Source organism: Bombyx mori, chromosome 25 (assembly GCF_030269925.1).
Source record: "Bombyx mori chromosome 25, ASM3026992v2".
NCBI lineage: Eukaryota > Metazoa > Arthropoda > Insecta > Lepidoptera > Bombycidae > Bombyx > Bombyx mori.
Genome location: NC_085131.1, coordinates 9776039 through 9799903, shown reverse-complemented (window position 1 = coordinate 9799903; position 23865 = coordinate 9776039). Strand labels below are relative to the sequence as shown.

Below are 23865 nucleotides of genomic sequence, written 5' to 3'. Positions count from 1 at the left end.
AATATAAAAACTTATTTATTTTCTCCTCTCGTAACCATATGAGTTTAAGCATTGTAACTTCTGCTCTACTAATGTCCAAAATAATAGTTTCACCTCAAATATCCGAATTAAATACATTTGTCGTCCGTTCCCCAGAGCTCTCTTGAAGTACTGGCCGAAGACTCATTCGCCGAAGGAGGTTATGTTCTTGAACGAGATGGAGGAGATATTGGACGTGGTGGAACCGGCCGAGTTCCAGCGCATCATGGACCCGCTGTTCAAGCAGCTAGCCAAATGTGTCTCCAGTCCGCATTTCCAGGTGAAACACCTCAACGTACCAAATGAATATTCAGCTATTCCTTAGATGGGTGGACGAGCTCACAGCCCACCTGGTGTTAAGTGGTTACCGGAGCCCATAGACATCCACAACGTAAATGCGCCACCCACCTTGAGATATAAGTTCTAAGGTCTCAAGTATAGTTACAACGGCCGCCCCACCCTTCAAACCGAAACGCATTACTGCTTCACGGCAGAAATAGGCAGGGTGGTGGTACCCACCCGCGCGGACTCACAAGAGGTCCTACCACCAGTAATAAAAAGTAAGAACAAAATAAACAAAAAAGGAAATTAGCTTAAAAAATCACGTCACATATCTTTAAAGACTGGTTTAAGGAAGGATCGGATGTCACCCTAAACACATCATTTCGGATCCGCCCGATCCACTAACGGTGCTTTTAGGTACCTCAAACTTGCGACGAAGGGCTCGGCGAGTAAATTAACCCACAAACACAGCCCACTGAGTTTCTCGCCGGATCTTCTCAGTGGTTTCGCGTCTCTGTACCGGTGGTAGATTCTGCGAAGCACTGCTCTTGCTAGGGTTCGTGTTAGCAACGTCGTCAGGTTTGAGCCCCGCGAGCTCACCTACTTAAGGTTACGCTGAAATAGCCTCTCGGTAGAAAAAAAAAAAGATCGGGTGTATCTTGTCATCTCCCTCGCACATCCGTCACGTAACGTTATTGCGTTACGTTATTTGACAGCTGCATCTCAACTTTAGTTTACATTAGAACTATAATAATTTTTTGCAGGTAGCAGAACGAGCGCTCTACTACTGGAACAACGAATACATAATGTCTTTAATATCGGACAACGCGACCCACATCCTGCCCGTGATGTTTCCGGCGTTGTACCGGAACACAAAGAGCCACTGGAACAAGACGATACACGGGCTCGTGTACAACGCGCTCAAACTGTTCATGGAGATGAATCAGAAACTGTTCGACGAGTGCACGCAGCAGTACAAGCAGGAGAAACAGAAGTGAGTCATAGTCATTGACTATGTCAATGTTAGTGTCTGGTGGGTTTAACGAGAAACAGGTCGTGATGTGTGTCTCTAACGCAGCGGTCGGGGAACCTTTTTAATTATTACCCCAAAATATTTTTGTGTAAGTTGATGGCGAAGAACAAAAAAAAACGAAATCGCTTCTTTTTAGCATCTTTCATATTATAGCCCCCATGATAATTTGAAATCACAACGATTCTAAAAAAAGTTTCACTTCAATATATACTTTTTTTTTACTCACAAAAGTTTCATTTTTACCCCCCAAAATTTCATTTTACCCCATTTGGGGTAATTTACCCCGGTTCCCCGACCGCTGATCTAACGTATCTTTCGACTTGTATTGGTCACTGATTCATGAGTGTCGAGTCTAAACCACTTTTTTTTTATCGCTCAGATCGGTGGACGAGCTCACAGCCCACCTGGTGTTAAGTGGTTACTGGAGCCCATAGACATCTATTACAAAGTAAATTCAACACCCACTTCGAGATATAAGTTCTAAGGTCTCAATTTTAGTTACAACGGCTGCCCCCACCCTTTACCACTGGGGCTATAGATTTTTGGAATTTCGGCAATATTGAAGTCACCTTTCGCAGATAGTTCAATACAAAAAGAGGATTACTTTCGACGTTTCAGTTTTCTTTCTTTAAATATAATGACGCTTTGTTCGGTAGAGAGAGGGAGCGACTTCTGCAGCGAGAGGAGATCTGGCAGCAAATAGAGGAGAGGGCGCAACGAAACGACCGCGGCTCAGAGCCCGCCGAGGTGACGCAACCTTGTACTACTGATACATCCATACATGATCGAGCTCACGGCTCATATAGTGTTAAATGGCCAACGGAGCCCATGGACATCGACAACGTAAATACCGCCACTCACTAGTGACGAGTTCTAAATCTCAGTTTTACGCAATACTGCTTCGCGGCAGAATTAAGTGGGGTCTATTCATGCGAGTGCACAAGACGCTCTATCGGTAATGTAAACGTAAAATGTAAAAATATCTTTTTTTTTATTTATTGCTTAGATGGGTGAACGAGCTCACAGCTCACCTGGTGTTAAGTGGTTACTGGACTCCATAGACATCTGCAACGTAAATGCGCCACCCATCTTGAGATCTGAGTTCTAAAGTCTCAGTATAGTTACAACGGCTGCCCCGCCCTTCAATCCGAAACGCATGACTGCTTCACGGCAGAAATAGGCAGGGCGGTGGTACCTACCCGTGCGAACTCACAAGAGGTCCTAATATTACGCAATATTTTTGCGGGTTTGATTTTGAAATTGACGCGATAGATCAAATTGAAATAAACGCACGTTACAGACACGCAAGCAGACCTATAGTAACGCGAACAAGCCCCTCCTCCGCAAGAAATCGGAGCTGCCCGTGGACAGCAGCGCCGTGCGCGCGCTCGCCGAGCACCGGCGCGCCGACCCCTTCCTGTCCTCGCCGCCCGACATCAACCACTGCTAGCGACCGCCCGCCGCCCGGACCCACGTTACAACATTCGGGGAACCAGAGCCATAAAGTCGGTTAGTTGAACAATATTCGGTAGGAGCGCGACCGTCGCACGTCTCCCGGGACGATCCTCAATCATCTAGATCTTTCGATTTCTATTAATCACGTGATATATCTTGAAACAAAACGAGAGAGAGACTGAACTCATCTCGCCACAAAAAAATTGCATCTCGAGTGTCACAGAACGATTTACGTAAAGTTATAGAAATCAATCGCGCTCTGGCGACTGGTTGAGACGAAGAACGATTAAACTGAGTCAAAAAGCGTGAAACGCGCGTCGAGTTCGAGAACGGTACGTCGCGTCCGCCCACGGAAACCTGACCATGACTTGAATTACTTGGATACTTCATAACAAATACATAAAGAACTCGCTTACGCGTTCGATAATTTATTTATACTACATTGGACACGTAATGGATAGGTTTATAATATACATACAAACACAGTACTTACGAATAGCGCTATTACGGTTAGCAGTGATCTCTTTCAGACAACCGACGATGGAAAAAAACATCAACGGAAAAATCTGTGACCTTACGACATTTGTACATTTACAAATATATAAAATCTACATATCGACGCTTGAAAGGCAAACGTGACTAAGCGACAATAACTGCTTTGTACATAAATGATAGGCAATAACCATATTCGATGCGCAAACAAAATATATTTCTAGGTCTATTAAAATCATTTCAATCCTACAGCTACTAGCTAGATTCTACTACAGCTAGATTCGTTAAAATAATTTTTGTTTTCAGGTACATATTTCAACTTTAAATTAGTCTACTGTAAAGTTCACGCATTGTCGCTTAGTCAAGTTTGCCTTTCAATCGTCGATATACATACAGTCCTACATCCAACTCTATATTTACATATATGTATAAATACATACATACATACATACATATATTTTATGATTGTATTGTGGTTATACAACGTGGAAATTCGTTCGTATATATCGTACCGTTTCGATAACTCGCTTTCATTAAACCTTTACTTAATAATTTTTTTATATAAAATATTCGATGTATTATTTAAGAGTATAGATTTATACACCATTCCACTGCAAGTACCACCTGTAATCGTATGATGTTAGTCGAATTGTTTTATATTATGGTTCGATTTTTTTATTATTATTATTGTAAAAACTCAACCAGAAATCTATTTTGAAAATTAACACAATGTGTTAAGGAACTTGACACAAAAACAAAAATACATTTCGGAATTGACTGTCAAAAAATGGGTTTTTACAATCAGTGATTCATAAAATTTATTGATATTACATACAAAAAAAAAAACATCTGATCTACAGTACACTTCTATACAAAAAAAGTACACGTGTAAAATTATTACAAAATCTTCTTTTTTTTGTCAGTAAATTTCGTGAGTCAAAATTATCTTCCGTGAATTTGATAAGCGCTTGACACCGTATCCGTAATGTTCGATGTTGTTTTTTCATCTAAATTCATTTAATAATTTAATTAACGTGTCATTAAAAAATTATAATAGTGTATGCAACTCATTAGTGTTTACATTTAGAAATTAAAATCCACTAAAGCCATAGTAATCATGAACTTTATTTATTTAATTTGTAGAATACCAAATAATGTATTGTGAAGGTAGTTAATTTTTAATTTTCTATTACGTTATAATATTTACTTTTATTATTATTATAATAATTATTATTATAAAAAAAATAAAGGGGCACAAGGAACTTGAGTGCTGATTGCCTTTAAAAGTTATAATTTGTTTTATTTTTTTTATCTGTTCTTATATTTGGAGTCAAAATAATATAAATTAATTAGTTTAGTTACACAACGAGGGCTGAAAGACTATTTGGTTTAAGCGGCATTTTTAACAACTTTATAAGAGAGCCATTGAAAGTTTAAAATTTGGATAAAATCTCATTTAAAAAAAACTTCAACTATTTGAATGGAGTAAACTTAATGTAAGTTCAATTAATAACATTGAACTGTTGATGTTAATCACTACATAGTATAACAAAAAACAAAGTCGCTTTCTCTGTCCCTGTATCTGTCCCTATGTATGCTTAAATCTTTAAAACTACGCATTTTGATGCGGTTTTTTTGGAACGAAGTTCCTTATCGCGCGTTGTGAAAGGGGGCTAGACGGAAAAAATTCTTACGAAAAGTTGTCACGACACTTTTTAGATCCGTCATTCTGACCAATCAACGTGTAGGCGCTTATCGCGTGACATTGCTCGTATCCGATTGATCCGCCTGACATTGCTCGTATCCGATTGGTCCGCGTAATGCCGTAATTTATTATTATAACTTTAAAAAAAAATTACAATTCCTTCACTAATTAATCGAAAGGAACTTCGTTCCATCCGGGTGTCCCTTGACACCTCTGAAGTTTTTATTTTTAATAGATAGAGTTATTGAAGAGGAAGGTTTATATGTATAATAACATCCATTGAATAGTGGAGAAATCAATAATAAATTACAGTTTCCGAAGCGAAGCGAGGGCGGGTCGCTGGTACCAAATAAAACGCACCTTTAATTACAAAAATAAATATCGCTCAAACCAAATAGCCTTTCAATCCTCGATATAATAATATGTATAAAATTTCACATCAATACATAATCAATATTGATCTGCTAATCAAATATCGTTTGTTAATAAAAAAAATTACTTAAATCACGCATTGCAGTATCGTTTTAGTTAGGTTCACTGTTTGCTTCGTGTAGGTAATAGTCGGTAATGTGATGAATGATGTATTTAAAGGGCACCCGATGTACTGTTGCATTTCTACTGTGTCTTATTGATTTCCGATCTAGTAGTGCGCTTAGTGCCAAAGTTGTCGGTTTGAGTGTGTCTGAAAACGGGTGAATCTTATCAACTGTAGTTAGGGCCGCGGATACATACTTACTAGTACTACTACATATATCAATAAATGCTGGTCGATTTTATCAAATAATATATTTTGGTCAGCGATTTAATTTGGTTTAGTTATTTGAGGGAGCAGATACAACTGAACTGAATTATTATGCACTTATTGTTCGTACTATTTTTGCGCTCGTGTTAGAAAGAGAAGGAGAATCTTGCCGATCGTTTTTTTTTTTAAATGTATCAAAATCATGCGTTGAAAATTTTCGAGAATTCCATTCATTATTTAGGCAAAAAATATTTATTTATTAAAAAAAACATTTTAACTAGCGCATATAAAGTTTATAGACCATGTTATTTTGTCTGATTGTCTCAATGAGAAATGTGTGCGTGAATTTTTTGAAGGACCGGAAGTAGACATTTATTTCCCTTATACTATATATTTACATTTGATACAGACCTTTGATTGTAAAATAAATTTATTAACGATAACTTATTGTTTATCACTAATTCATATGTCTGCATCTACTGGAGTGAAAGTTAAAAATACGTAGGTTTCTGTTTCAAAATGGTTTTCAATATTTGTATACAACGCGAATTGATTTTAAGAAAAAGGGGAATATAACCTTTATTTGTTAATGGAGCTTATATGAAAATATGTTTAACTTAGTTTGGGTTATTGTTGTAGACAGAATATAGGAGTGGGACTCTGTATCCATAGACGGGCACTGCTTCGAGACTGAATGTTAAGAGACGGATTCTATACTATACTATTACTATATACCTACTACTATACTATACTATTTCACAAATTCACTTGTGCACTATATTCTCATATAAAAATCTTCCGTGTCTATTTCATTCGATTCTAATATTTATCACTTAAAATATTGATTTCTTTTATTTTTTGTACAAATTTTCCAATCTAATTTCTTTAATACAGCTATTGTCAATATATCACTGTACGGTTTCATAACCGTTTTTTTTTTCTTTTTCTTTTCATAACTAATCTAAAATGTTCGAACAGAACTTAGGCATATTTATAATGTAAAATTTGTATAGTATAATACAACTTACTCATAAGTCAAGTGGCCGTATCGGACAATTAAAATATTTAATAAATAAAAAATGTAATTAGGATTAATAGTATTTAAAATAATAATAATAATAAAATATTATAATATCTATTTGGCGAAACGCTTCTGGTAAGCTAATGTGTGCAATTTTTATATGCGTGCTGTTCGGTCACTTGACGTAATAATTAACGCTAGTTACACATAATAGACACGACATATATTCGTTTTGTATTTTTAAAGACATCCCAATGAATCTGCCATCAATCGAATTTATTTCTAATAAATATCTACATATGTATATTATATTATAATATAGAAATATATATTTGTGTGTAACTAGCGCGATTAAATTCTAAGTAGTTCTAATTTCAGTTGTCTTAAATGTGTGTATGTACGTACGGACTGACGTCACCATAGCAATATTTTGCAAAATGCTGTTCATGAAATTGATAAATTTTGTATAAAAGCATATTTATAACGGTAATATATGTAACTGTTGATAACAGAATAATGGTAACAGACAACATATTGTAAGGTGCTTATGATTATCGTTATAATACAAAGTTGTGCATATAGTTTTGTTTTTTTTATTACCACAAGGATGACTCCTAGTGTATTAGAAGAGAAGTTTATTGCTACTACAGGCCGCAATGAATGAAAATTTCCAGTTGATGTGACGTCACATACCAGATAGCCACATTTATAGTAACAGGAAACTTATTTTACCTTCAACTAGTCCAAATATTTTAACTTAGCACTTATAGGAATGATCAATTAGATCAAATTGTGTAATAATAACTGCAATCAAAGAGTCTATATAAAATTTTGAATTCGTTTAGATGATTTTAAGTTGATCCTATTTGTCCGGTTTTATTCTGGACATAATAATTTTCGATATCCCCACTGTAAAACACCGATCCAGTGTTCGATTGAAAGGATATTTATAACTAGTTTTTTTTTACCAATATTATAATTTGTAATACATTTCTGGCTAGTTCTCTTGTTTGAGAATATATTGTTGGTTTTATTTATTTATTTACCGAAATTATATTCGATACACAACTACGAGTATCGATCAGTGAAATCGATATCCCGATATCCGCTAGCCCCTAGGGTGCGGCGCCCTTCCACAGCGGGTAAGTAAAGGGGATATTTACAACAACTTTTTTTTACCAATATCATGATTTGTAATACATTTCTGGCTAGTTCTCTTGTGTGGAAGATGCATTGTTTTTTTTATTTACCGATATTATATTCGATACACAACTACGAGTATCGATCAGTGAAATCGATATCCCGATATCCGCCAGCCCCTAGGGTGCGGCGCCCTTCCACAGCGTGTAAGTAAAGGGGATATTTACAACTACTTTTTTTTTACCAATATCATGATTTGTAATACATTTCTGGCTAGTTCTCTTGTGTGGAAGATGTATTGTTTTTTTTATTTACCGATATTATATTCGATACACAACTACGAGTATCGATCAGTGAAATCGATATCCCGATATCCGCACAGCCCAGAGTGCGCGTTGCCATTCCACAGCAGGTAAGTAAAGTAACTATATTAAAAACAATAAAAAAAAGGAAAAAAAAAACGACTTAAACATATAATATGAATCGGAGCAGAAGTTTATGTTTATCGCTTTATTTAAACTCCTGTTCATTGAATCTACAATTTTTACTTTGAAATGCCTTTATTTACATTTGTAAATAAATACACACGTGTATATTATTTATTAACACAGATTTATACATAATTTTTTTTACACGATGTAGACATAAAACTTACAAAAAATTACGTTTCGTTTTTACAAGTCATTTACATACACATTTTATAATATTACAATTAACTACATCAAAATAATCGAAAAATAATAATAATAATTGACCTAACCAGTAACTAAAAAAAAAGGATGTGTTATCGGATATATAAGGAAAGATTTTTTTTTAATTCTATCTACCCACAATTCTAAAGTGTCGGTTGTATCTCGCGCATTACCTCTTACATTGCGTGCAGTACGAAACAGTAAAATATCGTTTATCATCACTTATTAAATATAAGTAAGACATTACCAACTACTTTAGTTTCCGGGAACGACTCTCTTGCTCCCGATATTATTGAACCTTTAAGATTATACGCACAAGCAAAACTATTCATTTGTGAACATTAATGTAAAAATTATTAAATACAACAGGCACCACTAACTGATTATACAAGCACGGTAAAATACGGACGCTCGATTTAGTGGTGTCAACTTTATGTATTACAGAATACATATACAGAACCCAAATTTTCATTTTCCAATAATGAAGCAATGTTTAAAAATTCATTACATAAAACTTCAGTTTTAAAGTTGGTTAAAATTGGGGGCAGCCCTACCTTTAATCTTTAGTAAAGATCTAGAACTACATTATGGTAAAACACGCACGCTGAAAATGACCTCCTCTACTCCTCTAGACCTCCTACACTTTCTATGGTATTTCGTTGTGTTTTCTAAATCCAAATGTTACGCAATATCGATCCTACTATCCTGGGTATTGGTTGGAGGGTAACCCACGCTTGGAACCACATACGCGTACTTTAGTTGTATATGTCGGATCACGAACTGAAGATATTATTTTCGTGTTTTTCTGTCATTACTCTTAAAGTGATTTGAAACCATAAAATGAAAATCTTCAAATTCACTTTCTGCCTTCTAAAGTTCCACCTAATATTGAGGACACTATAGTTCTTCGTCGATCGATCGAGTCAGAATTCAGATTGACTTGCATCATTAAACGAGACTGAAATTTTTTATGAATTGTCTAAACGTAAAATTATTTAATATACAATTTCGGATACCTAATTAGGCCTAATACTCATTACGTCTAGATAATTAACAATTCAATACTAAATAGGAATGCGATTTTAAGACTAGACCATGCGCCGAAAACTTAATATCAAATTGGTTTAGGAATATGTATATGTATAAAGATATAAGAACCATATATCTGATTTCATGTAAATAATCGATTTTAATAAATTATTTTGTACTTAACATGTCTTTAAAATAATAATGTAAAAGGCGAATCACCAAACCACAATGTTTAATCAATAAAAAGTACTTTAATATATGTAGGCTTTGGTCGGACACTGCCAAACCTCATATTAAGATGTTCGTTATAAAATTATCTTGTAGACAACAAAACAAAAGTAATAGCATTCTTTAGCGAAATAAGCTAATAATACAATTATATTTATATTTTTTCAGTATAGTTTCAATGACTTTACGGCAGAAATAGGCAGGGCGGTTGTACCTATCTACCCGTGCGGACTCACAAGAGGTCCTAACACCAGTGATTACGCAAATTATAATTTTGCGGGTTTGATTTTTATTACACGATGTTATTCCTTCACCGTGGAAGTCAATCGTGAACATTTGTTAAGTACGTATTTCATTAGAAAATTGGTACCTGCCTGCGGGATTCGAACACCGGTGCATCGCTCGATACGAATGCACCAGGCGTCTTATCCTTTAGGCCACGACTACTTTAATATATAATTTAATATTTTTATATAAGAATAAACGGCAACTACATCAACGTTTTATTCAAATATAAACGATTGCTTACTTTTTAATCTCACAGTGAAATCAGTTCGATTTTTTTTTTATTCCAATTTACTGCCCCCATAACATTATTATGTTATTTTGAAACTAGTTTATGGGTTTATCTCGCGTTTTTATTGTCACCATATTATTTCGAAAAGTCCGAAATAATATAAAAACAATTAAAAAAAAGGGTGCGTGTACTTATGTACGCGCGTAAGAAGTCATACTTTATTTTTATTAAATTTATTTCTTTTTTTTTATTTAAATTACTATTATCAATATTGTCGTCCATAATTATTATAAAATATTTTTCGTGTATCTCAGGAATGTGGACAAGATAGGACTATTATAACAAATTACATTATTATTTTAGCAACGTTTCGGTCTTTTATTAGACCTTCATCAGGCATCTGAAAATTACACATAATTGATAACCTACAATACAAAAAACACAAAACAACAATTGTCCAAACTACCATATTTACCATAATATGAATTTAAATAATCTCTATCATACACTGCACAATTGTCTCAGACATCAGAGACTAATACAAATCTACAAAGCCACTAAATTATTTAATTACTATTTTTTGATTCCGGAAACAAAGCCAACACGACACATAAAATTGCTAATTGCGTGACAAAGGTTAGCCCACTAAGTTCAATAGTGCAGTGTATGATAGAGATTATTTAAATTCATATTATGGTAAATATGGTAGTTTGGACAATTGTTGTTTTGTGTTTTTTGTATTGTAGGTTATCAATTATGTGTAATTTTCAGATGCCTGATGAAGGTCTAATAAAAGACCGAAACGTTGCTAAAATAATAATGTAATTTGTTATAATAGTCCTATCTTGTCCACATTCCTGAGATACACGAAAAATATTTTTTATTTAAATTTCAATCAATTTGAAAAAAATCGATTATACAACATCCTCAAACACGCATATTGGACATACCTTTTCTTGACATCGTATAAATTCGGTAATTCTCGGTACGGTTCGGAAAGTTCACCTGCGGCTATATTCAGACTCGCCAAGTTACGTCGCGGCGTCGGTCGTATTGTAATGAGCGATTTAGTGAGCAACTTCATTCTGTTAATTTTGTGTCACGGTGCGCGCGCATCGTAAAATTTCACTCTCATCAATTTTTCATAACGCGCCTAAAGAAGTATAACTTCAAAAAAACGAGAGATCAAAACGTAACAGTAGTTATAATTATGTCTGAGTCCAGAAACGAAGAAAATACCTATTAGACTACAATTCAATATTCATCAATATTGTATTACATAAATATATTATATTCATTATCTTATTACTGTAATATTAGCCGTAACTCATTCATAGCACGATTGTAGAAAAAGAAATCAACGTTTTCAACTACCTTCAAAACATATAGGAAAACAGTAGAAGAAGAACCCGGCGTGTCTGATGAAACAGCGAAAACAACAGAGTAAAAATAGAGAGGGGACAACCAAAGAAGCGTAGTAGAATATAAGGTCGTCGTGGCCTAAAGGATAAGACGTCCGCTGCATTCGTATATAGCAATGCAACGGTGTTCGAATCCCGCAGGCGGGTATCAATTTTTCTGATGAAATACGTACTTAAAAATTGTTCACGATTGACTTCCACGGTGAAGGAATAACATCGTGTAATAAAAATCAAATCCGCAAAATTATAATTTGCGTAATTACTGGTGGTAGAACCTCTTGCGAAATATTCGAGAAAAAAAATATTGAAAAATTAGAGATTTGCTAAATTTTCATCTGTCAGATAAGAGTACTTTCGGAACAAATAAACGAATTTTATGTTGTTCTCGTAGGCAGACAAACAGATTAATATAGGCTTTTACAGATATCATTTCGGAAGAATAGTTAGTCATTCAATATTTTTGGAATTTACAGTATCAACAGACTTAACATATTTTATACTACCATGGAAACCAAAATCAAGCAATTGAGGGATAGCTGAATAAAAGTTTCAGGCATGATTACAACTTTTTTTTTAAAAGTGGAGTACATTATGACTTTGTCAACAGTAAAAATATAAGTGGGATAAGCAGACTTAAGTTCTATTAGCTTTTTGTATACAAACCTCCCCAATAGGATATGGTACCCCTGCTCAAAAAGTTGCTTTTTTATTGCTTTGTTGGATGGACGAGCTCACATCCCACCTGGTGTTAAGTGGTTAATGGAGCCCATAGACATCTACAACGTAAATGCGCCACCCACCTTGAGATATATAAGTTCCAAGGTCTCAGTATAGTTACAACTGACCTGCCGAATTACTGCTTCACGGCAGAAATAGGCAGGGCGGTGGTACCCGTACGGAGTCAAGAGGTCCTACCACCAGTAGCTGAAACACTCAATAGAACTAGAGATTTCAACAGGAAAAATACTAAGACCCCTTTAAGCATATTCGGAATAAATATCAAACAATTTACCCTTTAATGGTAAAAAAGAAAAGTTTCCCTTTGACGAATTAACAAAGTAACTGACATCCAGGTGAATTTAGTGAGATGCTAAGAAGTTTCCTTTCCTGTCCAATCATCAGAATGTGATCGACAATGTAAAAAATAATGTAATGGAATGATTGATGTCTCAGAACTCTGATAGCCTTCCTAAAGGTAGGCGAACATGGGATCCAATTTTGCAAAGAAGCTTTCCTAGTTCAGTAGCAACAATAGAATGCTGAAATTGTACAAAAACAATTTAAAAGTCACTTGCTCAAATAATACGTCATTTCAGATCCTACCTTCGGATAACAAGTTGAAATATAAAGTTTTTTTTTTAAATATCGGTGATACTAGTTAGACCAAAGTTATAATATTATTAAACCGTCATCGGTTATTGATTCGTGTTCAAATATTAAAGCATCAATCGGACGTATCCAAATTTATAAAAATCACGTTAAAAAAATTCTATTATGTTTAAACATAGAAAGACAGGTACAGGCCAGGCTAATAAAAGTGTGTTAAAAAGCGAACGGGAAAGAATAAGAATAATAAGATTTACAAAATTAGTTGTAAAAGTTGAAATACTAAATGTGCCAAGAAGCCGGCTGTTTTATTAGCTAAATTTGTTGTTCGACAATACTTTAAAAACAAGGATACGATGTGTACATCTATGTTGACTAATTAAAATTCGGCCTAAATTATTAGAATAATAATTCACCTTTTTCTTTAAGCAACAAAACGATCTGATCGTCTTCGGTATGGCTATACCATATTTGATGCTCATATTATAAAATCATTAGTATGGGGAGACAGGCTCATTGCTTTTTACCTATTCACCTCCCAAATGGAGATAATGTTGACAGTCCCAATCTCACTTGAACTGCTGCCACCTTACTCTTCGAGCAGGTTGGTATCTGCTCACGGACAGCTTCAGCTAGTTCCTTTTGTTGGCGAGCTGGTGTTTGAGATGTTGTATCACGTCGTGCTGCCTCGTCAGCTGCTCATTGAGGCCGGCCACGTGTTCTGTCAGCACAGACATCTGCTCCTCGTAGTTGTGAGATGTTGAATGCAGTTCTTCTTCCTGAAAAAAAAAAAAAACAACATGTAACTGATATTCATAAAGTCCCACGTCAAATTACGTTTCGTGCCTTAAACTTAATAATATTTTTTTTTTCTCTTTTGTTTTAGTCTCATGGCGATCTGTTTCAGTTGACAATGAGCTATTCCTTTGGCTGAATTTAATCTTAGTAGTGATATAAATAGAATCAGATGTCCAGTGACATCTTCATCTTTTATTGTAAGATTTAATTTCTATTCTGTAAGGTAGGTATACTGTGCCTCCTTAATCTAGTAAACTGCACTGCTCCTGTGCCTCCTAGGTCTGACGCCAATTTATTGACGTGTGTCGATAACCTGGCTTGGTATTTTTTGCTGTAAGCTACTATTTCCTCTTTCACTGTGGGAATATTTAGGTCCATTTGTATGATCTGTATTATAATAATAATAATAATAATCATATGAAAAGTGTTACTATACATTTGGCTGAAACTTGAGTAGTTTGCAAATTACCAATGTATGATATGACAGATATGATATCAAGGATTTTTTTCCTACCTATTCTAGTAACCTCGAGAGAATATTCTAGATTCACCTAACTAACATTGACCTGATGGGACCTCAAACCGGGAGTGTTGTTAACACTGGCTCTAACAAGAGCAGTGCTTCGTAGAATCTACCACCAGATCGGAAACGCGACCCACTAAGATCCGGCAAGAAACTCAGTGGGCTATCAAGACAAAGATAGACCAACTCTTATTTTCAGAAGACTGAAGTCTCATTTCTCAAGGTGGACTTTGGTATTAAGCTTTGTCGTGTCTCTGGGCTCCAGTAAACACTCAACACCAGGTGGGCAGTAAAGTAATTTTCCATCTATGTAATAATATAAAAAACTTTAGGAATACCTTATTGGGATAAAGAAAGGACATCAGTTTGTCTACCCACCTAGGTCAATTAAGAAATATTTTGTCAGTGCCATTGTATTAATGTTAAAAACTAGACTTTATAAAGAGATATGAAGTTATAAATACGATGACTCACTAGTCTGTTGATAGTATTGTGTTTCTCATTCAATGTATGCTTGTCCATTTGTTTGTCCTGCTCCATCTCCTCGAATCGAAGCCTCAGTAACTCACACTGAAAACGCAATATTCTTGATAACTTTTAAACTTTGTTGTAACCTTTACCACAAACAAAGAGAGTTGATTGTGCAGTGTTAATATTCTTTGTGACATGAGCACACCATAAACATCTGATAGGTTAACTTAAAAAAAAAACTAGATAATTAAAATGAACGTACAAAAGGACAAAGCAGCCATGTGTGACATATAATAAATTGACAAAATGGTTTTATATGTGGTTAATATGAGCACTATGAGACGTATATATCGACACTTGAAAGGCAAACGTGACTAAGTGACAATGCATGAACTTTACAGTAGACTAATTTAAAGTTGAAATACCTGACAAAAATTCTATTTTAACGAATCTAGCTGTAGGATTGAAATATTGAAATGATTTTTATAAACCTAGAAATATTGTTTTTTTGCGAATCGAATATGGTTATTGCCTATCATTTATGTATAAGGCAGTTATTGTCGCTTAGTCACGTTTGCCTTTCAAGCGTCGATATATATCTCAAACACTGACTACCATTGAATACACACTGTGAAGAGGACGAGTTCATAAACGAATACAAATATTTTTTCTGTTTATCATTTTTTTAATTAGATTTAATTTTAAGACTTAGAAAATCATATAGGGAGCCCTATTATAAATATTTGATACCAACAGTAACAACAATTTATAGAAATTACTATAGTTGCTGATGCATATTTCCATGGAATATTGACACAAACTTTTTGTCTTCCTATAATGGGCTCACAAGCTTTGATAACTCATTATAAGTAATTAGCAGTTTATACCATCACATTATTATATAGAATTTGAGACAATATTAAAATACCTCTTTAATATAATGTTCAGTCTTACTCTTCAACTCTGCTTTCTCAACCTGAATTTGACTTAGTTTGCTCCTGAAATATGTCTTCATCCTTTCTTCTCTTGCTTTAGTCTCTTCAGACAAAACAAATGGAACTTCAAGACTTCCTAAAAGTCCTGTAACTCTCCCCTCCCCATCTATAGACGTTTCACTAAATACATTAAAATCACCAGAATCGTGCCCATCACCTCTTCTTTTTTGCGAGGCAGATTCATACTTTGCAACTTCTAATTTTAAACTCTCATTTTCTAAGCGTAAAATTTCGAATTCCAATTTCATTTGTTGGTTTTCCTAAAACAAACAACAATTTAGAATGAGCCTGATCACTTGAGCAATCTAATTAATGGGGCATGTTTACCTGTTCTAAGGAATGTGCTTTAACACTAATTTGTTCATTGTCATTCAAATCATCAACAGAACAAAGTCCCCCTTCACTGCCAAACTGTAAAGTAAAAGAAACAAAATCTTATATTCAAATACTCCACAAATTGCCTATAAATAAGAATTTACCAAAGCATTTACCAAACTCCCTGCTTCCGACAGGAAGTCACCATTACAGCTTGTCGGTTGACTACTAGATGGTGCATTGACCCTGTTTGGGGTCCCATCAAGCTTCTCTTTTTGTGCACCTTCTAATGCTAGCTGTAATTCTTGATTTCTGTTTTTTAGTTTTGCTATTTCACATTTATATTTACTGTCACTTTCACTTATGTGTCTCTGGTAGTCTTCTAAAGATGCTTTCAATTGAGATATCTCAAAATGTTTGTCTGCAAGCTAAAGCAAAATTGTATGAAAATCATTTATTTAAGATTTATTTGTATTATGTATCATGTGGATAAGCAGTAATATCCAGATAATGCTTCCTATTTGATTTGAATGCTAATTAAAAATCTTCTGTATTAAATTATGAAGATTTGATCTGTGATTACTGTATTACTGCAAATTTATCGACCTTATCAGACGCTCATGTCAACACAGCATTTACTTGAATGTGATTATCTAATGTACTGGTACAATTCCAGGACTTAGCTCACAAGATTAGACACTATAGATACCATGTTGGCATACTGAGATTTAATTATAAAAGTAGGCAGAGACACCTAGGCAAATAAGATATTCAAATATACTATAGAACAAATTGAAGATCAAAATTGTGTTAATTTTTCTAATTTTTTTTCTCCTAATATAGTTTTGCACCTGAGAGGAAATATCAGCATTTTCTATGATTTTCTTCTGCAGTTCTTCTTGTAGTAACCCTGAATCCAACATGCTACTTGTTGTGGGCTGTTTTTCTTCATTTTTACTTTTTGTTTTTTTTGTACATTTTATCTGTAACCAACATAAAATGCAATCAATGCAACTAGAATTTTCACTCTGAGTCCTGCATAAAATAAGACTGAATTAAGTTTACCGGAATTGGTAACAGCAGTAACAGAATTATAATTCATTTTTTTACTAACACCGCTATTCCTAATAATTTCTAAAAGTAGTGTCAAGGAAACTCACTTGTAATATATCCAGTTCATCCTGGAGGACGGAAACTCGTCTTGTCAGCTGCTGATTCCTGAATGTCAGAGAATCTATCTCCAATTCGCCTTTACGCAAAGCCTTTTCTTTCGCCTTTAAAGTCTCTCGCAATTCATTAGACTTTGCTTGCTCATCGAGAACTCCTTTTTTCAAAACTTTGATGTGCACTCGCAGCTGTAAAACGGATGTGCCGAATTAACTTAGTCACGAAACATTTAATTTCACGAACAATGGATTGCTACTCACTTTAGAATACTCAGCGGCTAATTTTTGGTATTTAGTCTGAATATCCCCTGTTGGTAAGCCTTCCATGACTGTTTTAAATGTTCATAACAGTATAAATAGTGTAATATTTGTTTATGAAACTGGTTTGTGTGTATGTATGTATCACAATTTTATTGAAACGAACTCCCACTTTCATCAAATTGTCAACAAAATATTCTTTTTTTTGAAGATTTTTGAACCTGGTAATAAGACCTTTAAGCCGACACAATATTCTCGTATGAGGTTTAAATAATTTATGCTCTTATACCTAGTCTATCCAAAAGGAACTTTGTAGTAGATATTAGTCGATGATCAACTTATTTTCATTTGTAAGGTTAAATTATTAATTTTGGTAAAATTGTAGAACAGTTGGTTCCAAAGCTATTTTTTTTTTTTTTTTTTTTTTTTTTTTTTTTTTTTTTTTTTTTTTTTTTTTTTTTTTTTTTTTTTTTTATGGCTCGAGTCTCTTCTTTTACGAATTACTCTGCCAATGTCAGGTAGATAGAATATCAATGATATAGATAGATATAGATTGTAGCAGATAAGATGAATGAGAACTGGAGAAAAATTTGTAAATATTTTTACAGTTCAATGTTATTGCGGGAAATAAAATAAGCTAATGCATTTACAACTTTAGGATTAGGGAATGTTAAGAGATAGTTCATATTAACTGGGAACGGGATGTTAGTGTTAGTTAGTAAACAATATAGTGGTGGGCATTCAACATTAAGAGCGCATTCCAGAAATATATGATCTAAAGTACCGATAGATTTACCGCAACTACACATAGGAGAAGGTTTAATTTTTAGCTTAAATAAAAATTGTGGTGAGCAAAAGTGACCCAATCGAAGCCTGATAAGTACACTAGTTATTTGCTTGTTGAATTTTTTGAACTTATAAAACCAAGGTTTGATAAACACACTAGGATTTATTTTAGAATATTGATATTTGTAGGTTTCCCATTGCTTTTGCCAGTCTGATACGAGATTAAGTTTAATATTATGAATAAGATCACGACTTACATTCGCGTAGTACTCACAATCACCACTATGTGTTGCTTCTTTAGCCATTTGATCCACAGTTTCATTCCCAAGAATTCCTGTATGTGAAGGGATCCAAACTATTTCAACTTTGATGTTGTTTTGATGACAGGTGAACAACAGGTTTTTGATTATACAAACTAGCGGATTTTCTAAACAATTCTTTATCGGATTCTTTGAAATGGCTTGAATAGCACTAGAACAATCACTGAATATCGCGGAGTAGTTAATTGAGTGCTGCATGATGAACTTTAGACAACTTATCAATGCAATACACTCGCCCGTGAATACTGAGGTTTCTGGGGGTAGTTTGTGCAATTTGTAATGATTTGCGTTTGGGTGATAGAAGGCAGCACCAGTGTTACCATTTGAAACTAATTTCGAGGCATCGGTGAAAAATAAATTCCACCGTGGCCATTTTTCTTCTACCATGTTTAAAAATTTTAAGTTGGCGTTTTTTGTATTTTTTTCTAAACCTATGTTTAGATAAACTGTGGGGGAATGGCAGAGGGCCTTAAATGATATTTTGAAAATAGGGAGGGTGTCGGATTGAATTAAGGGAGATTGGAAGCTATCAATATAATTTACACTTTTAATGAGACAGGGCTGTTCCCTACTATTCCAGAAGTTTGAAGTCATACAATTTTGAAGAGCAGATAATTTTGATATAATAGCATTAGGGTGTATTTGAGCTAAACGGAGAGTATATCGATCTGAAAGATACTGTCGTCTCAGGCTTAAGGGCGGCTCTGCACTTTCGACCTGTAGGGCTCGAGTTGGGGAGGATTTCATTGCACCCAGCACTATTCTTAAGGCTTTGAACTGAACTGAGTCTAGTCGAGACAGAATACTTTTAGTTGAGGTCTGCAGGAAAATTGAGCCGAAGTCTATAATACTGCGAACTAGAGCATTATAAAGGAGTTTTTGACTATAGGGATGGGCACCCCACCATGTACCAGATAGTGCGCGTAGCACATTGATGTTTTTTTCACATTTTTTTACTGTGTTATCGACGTGTGCCGAACCCGTAAGCTTGGCGTCTAGTATTAGACCCAGAAATTTTGCCTCTGTTACTAGTGGAATACTATATCCTTGATATACGATGTTTATATTAGGGGGAGAACGCTTTCTTGAAAATAATAGTACTTGACTCTTTATTGGAGCTACGTCAAAGCCGTGGTCCAATAACCAGTTGCCAACAGAGTCCAAACAAGCATTTATATCAAGTGAACCCTCATTGATATTTTCGTGCACACGATAGATGCAGATATCATCTGCGTATTGAATAATTTCACAGTTATTTGTGAGAGCGGAGCCTATATCCGAAGTATAAATATTAAATAATAATGGACTAATAACTGAACCCTGAGGGAGTCCCTTCCACACAGTTCTTTCTGTAGATAAGTGGCCATCTATACGAAAGCTGATCTTACGTTCTACCAGTAAATTGCATATAAATTGTACTACTTTACAGGGAATGCTCAGCTTGAACAGTTTGTTCCTGAGCACCGAAATTAGTACGTTGTCGTAGGCCGATTCTATATCTAAGAAAACTGATATGACCGAGTGTTTATTGGAAAAAGCAATCTGGATGTCAGATATTAGAAGCGCGTGGCAGTCCATAACACTTTTACCTTTTCTAAACCCTAATTGGCTGGGAGAGAGGATACCTTGACTCTCTACAAACCAGTCCAATCTATTTTTCAGAAGATGTTCTGTGATTTTACATAATGTTGAGGAAAGGGCTATGGGTCTATATGATGATGATAGTAGTGGGTCTTTTGAAGGTTTTAGGACTGGGAGGATAATTTGGTGTTTCCAAGATGGCGGGATGGAACCGGTGTCAAAAAATGAATTTATAATAGTTAGGAGATGATAAAGAGCATTATCTGGGCATTCTTTTACAAAGGAATAAGGGATACCGTCTAATCCTGGGGTAGAATCTTTTAAATTGCCTAATACCATTTTTAGTTCTGCAATAGAAAACGGAACATCTAGATCAGTAGAGTGGGTAAAATGATAGGACATGGGGAGTTCAGAAAACCAAGGCACATAAGCTGGGGCTAGCTTATTGCAAAATTCTTTGGTCCAGCTATTTAAGTTTGTTTTAGGCGATGGAATGGCTAGTTTGCTAGATTTGTATCTTCTTATCATGTTCCACATTACAGTTGGATGCGTAGATGGTGAAACGTTTTGGCAAAAAGATTGCCAACCCGTGCGTTTCTTCCTATTTAGCAGTCTTTTACTTTTGGCTTCAATTTTACGGAATGAGATATAATTTTCTAATGTCATATTTTTATTAAAATTTAATTCAGCATATTTTCTTGCTTTGACTACCTCCGTACATTGTTGATCCCACCATGGAGGAGAGGGAATTTTTCTGGATGATATATTTTTAAATGGAATGTTGGTTGAGCTAGCAGAATGTAGAACATCGACAAAATTCTCATAACATTCGAGTGCATTGGCGTTAGTGACGCTTTCTTTTAAACTTATTTCATATTCCACACAGGTTCGGAAGCCACTCCAATTGGCCGCATTCAATCGATATTTAAAAAGAGAAGGAGGGCTCATAGTTTTTCCAAAAGAGGGGAAAGAAATTTTAATGGGGGCATGATCACTACAATAAGTGTGTTGGTCTATGTCCCATGATAAAAGAGGTGCAAGAGAGGGTGAACAAATGGACAAGTCGACCGCGGAAGGATTTTGAAGAGGAGAAGTTTTACGCGTGGGTCGGCCATCATTTAAAATAACTAGATCACCGTCATCTAGTATTTGACAGAGTTTTTCTCCTGGTCTATCATTTCGGTATGAACCCCACAGAGTATTGTGGCAATTAAAATCGCCGACTATAACAATTGGGGGTGGAAGGGAGTTAATTATACTACTAAGTTCAGTTATGATAGAAATAGTAGGATGCGGTATATAGATAGAAAGTAATGTAATAGTTTTAGATTTGAAATACACAGTGGCAGCTAGCATGTAAACATTCTCAATTGACGGTAAAGAGATTTGAATATATTTTACGCAGTTTCTGAATAATAGGGCCACGCCGTCCCATCCATCCGGGCGGTCGTGCCTTAAAGTGGCGTATTGTGGAATATAAAAAGGCGTTGACGGCTTAAGCCATGTTTCAGATATTGCGACTATTGATGGTTCGTGTTTATTAATCAGATAGCATAGTTCATTTTTTTTATGAACTATGCTCCTGATATTCCATTGTAGAATGGTTTCCGTTTTGATTGATTAAAAGTTGGGTAATTTCGAATAGTTTTTCGGCAACGTTGGACGGTAAACTTTGATTGGTGGATACATAGGTAACTAGGCTTTGTTGTAGTAGATCAAGGATATCTGATATTTTAGAGACATCTGTAGAGTTGGAAATAGTTTTAGAACTCTGCAGAGCACAACCGTTTTCAGGAGTAGGTATATTAAATTCTCGAATGATATTTTCATGTGCTTTTTTATCATAACCCCTTTGAATTGGGGCTCTAGGTTTTGGTTTTAAAAAAACGGTTTTTCTGTAAGAATTAGTCTCAATGTGATTTATTGGATCTTGGGTGGGCACTCTTGTAACGTGAGCTTGTTTTAGAACTTCTGAGTATGGACGTTGAGAGGCGGCAATGCCTTTTGCAGCCTCCTGAAAAGATATTCCTTCTTCTGACATACGTGTTTTGATTTCGCGTTGACGTTGTTGCTCAGGACAATTTTTATCTAAAGCGGAATGTGTGCCTGAACAAAAAATGCAGGACAGTGAGTCATCGTTAATATAACATCTATTGCTAGAATGTGGTCCGCCGCATTTATGACAACGTGAATTTGATCTACACGCTTCTTTAACATGGCCGTAACGACAACAGTTAAAACACTGTATCACTGGAAATTTATAGGGTTCTATGGCAATAGAGTTATGGAAGCAATAAACGTAGCGAGGGAGCCGCTGTCCATCAAAAGTCAGAACTACTGTCTCACTAGGACGCCATTCGTAGGATGTCTCGTTCCTAACTTTATAATTAAGCCTCCTAGCTTTAACTACCTTTCCGCAACCTAATGGAACGTCTATATAGTTTGGTATCTCTTCATTAGAGAAATCTGTGGGAATGCCCCTGGCAATTCCCATGCGAGTTACCTGATAAGACGGGATAAAAGCTTTATAGCCTTTTTCAAGTAGGAGACTATTTTCTAGGAAATCGTTTGCAGCAGATGAGATCGTAAATTCCACAACTATCCTGTTACGGCCTAATTTTTTAATTCCGTCTTTACTGATATGTGGAATGTTATGTTTAAAGATGAATTGACCAAATTTTACAGGGTGGATTGATACTCCTGAAGAGGGGTCACTTTCAATCTTAGAAACATGTACTGCAAAAGGTCCCAAATCTGATGATAGGTATTTACGAGTGTATGCCGGGGTCGAAGGTTGATTATTTTTCGATGATTTTGTCGAATTTTCAATCCTAGTTATTTTGTGTCTAATGGACTGATCATCTGCGATTGGGCCTCTTTTCCGCGATGAGGCTTCATTTGGTAATAGCTCGACGTCAGGAATAGGTGAGGAAGAACTTGACCGAATGGAAGGAGCTGTCAATGTTGAAAAACTTGGAGATCCTAGGGATTCACTATCCCGGGATTCAGAATCATGTTCTGGTATCCCCGGATCGGGAGGTTTATTTTTGTCAGAATTCATATTACATTTTATAAGTGAGGGTACACCATAAAAAAGAATTAATTTATAATAAGTAAGAAAAAATGATATTTAAAGAATATAAAACTACTTACCAACACCGAGAAACATAAACTAAACTAAATAAATAAATGTTAAACACTCACAAATAAGGAAATATTTACAAATAACATGCAAGAATAATATTTAATAGACCGCGATGATAACCACGTGATATTCGCACTAGAGCTGACCACAGAGTCCAAAGCTATTTTACTATTCATTAATTATAATTTGAAGTCACCATAGAGTTACTATTCTAACTGGAGTGCTTACTTCGTTTGACATAAAAACTAAAAATATACTTTATCTCTATGCTTTAAAGTTTATTTTTAAATAGCAAAAGATGTAAGGAAAAACGGTCTGAAAAGAGAATGATTATTAAGTGGTGGTGTCCCTCTCGCACATTTTACAAACAAAAAGCAGTGTTGCTAGCTTAGAGGATTTTCCATAA

The 23865-nt window shown here is 35.1% G+C and overlaps 2 protein-coding genes across 4 annotated transcripts in view; one reads left to right on the top strand and one right to left on the bottom strand.

Annotated features, from left to right (window-relative positions):
- The window catches only part of LOC101740039 (serine/threonine-protein phosphatase 2A 56 kDa regulatory subunit delta isoform), a 56197-nt gene extending 48868 nt beyond the window's left edge, over positions 1-7329 (top strand). For both annotated transcript variants that reach the window (XM_038020336.2, XM_004921745.5), the window contains 4 exons: positions 136-298; positions 1065-1294; positions 1990-2080; positions 2634-7329. In XM_038020336.2, the coding sequence (XP_037876264.1) occupies positions 136-298; positions 1065-1294; positions 1990-2080; positions 2634-2783 (634 nt within the window). In that variant the 3' untranslated portion in view covers positions 2784-7329. The remainder of the gene's footprint in view (positions 1-135; positions 299-1064; positions 1295-1989; positions 2081-2633) is intronic.
- A 1100-nt stretch (positions 7330-8429) lies between these two features.
- On the bottom strand, positions 8430-23616 carry LOC101741333 (protein phosphatase 1 regulatory subunit 21). 2 transcript variants are annotated; one of them, XR_009976699.1, is made up of 9 exons: positions 17631-17857; positions 17364-17558; positions 17055-17186; positions 16380-16631; positions 16216-16299; positions 15822-16148; positions 14897-14992; positions 10830-13880; positions 8430-10754 (listed from the first exon to the last, which is right to left on the bottom strand). XR_009976699.1 is itself a non-coding variant. In XM_062676186.1 (9 exons), the coding sequence occupies exons 2-9, from the start codon at positions 17694-17696 to the stop codon at positions 13734-13736; spliced, it is 1299 nt and encodes a 432-aa protein (XP_062532170.1). In that variant the 5' UTR covers positions 17697-17861; positions 23568-23616; the 3' UTR covers positions 8430-13733. The 2 variants fall into 2 exon arrangements, 1 of the variants encoding a protein (XP_062532170.1); XM_062676186.1 differs by adding an exon at positions 23568-23616 and having other exon boundaries at positions 8430-13880; positions 17631-17861.
- Between the last annotated feature and the right edge of the window lie 249 nt (positions 23617-23865).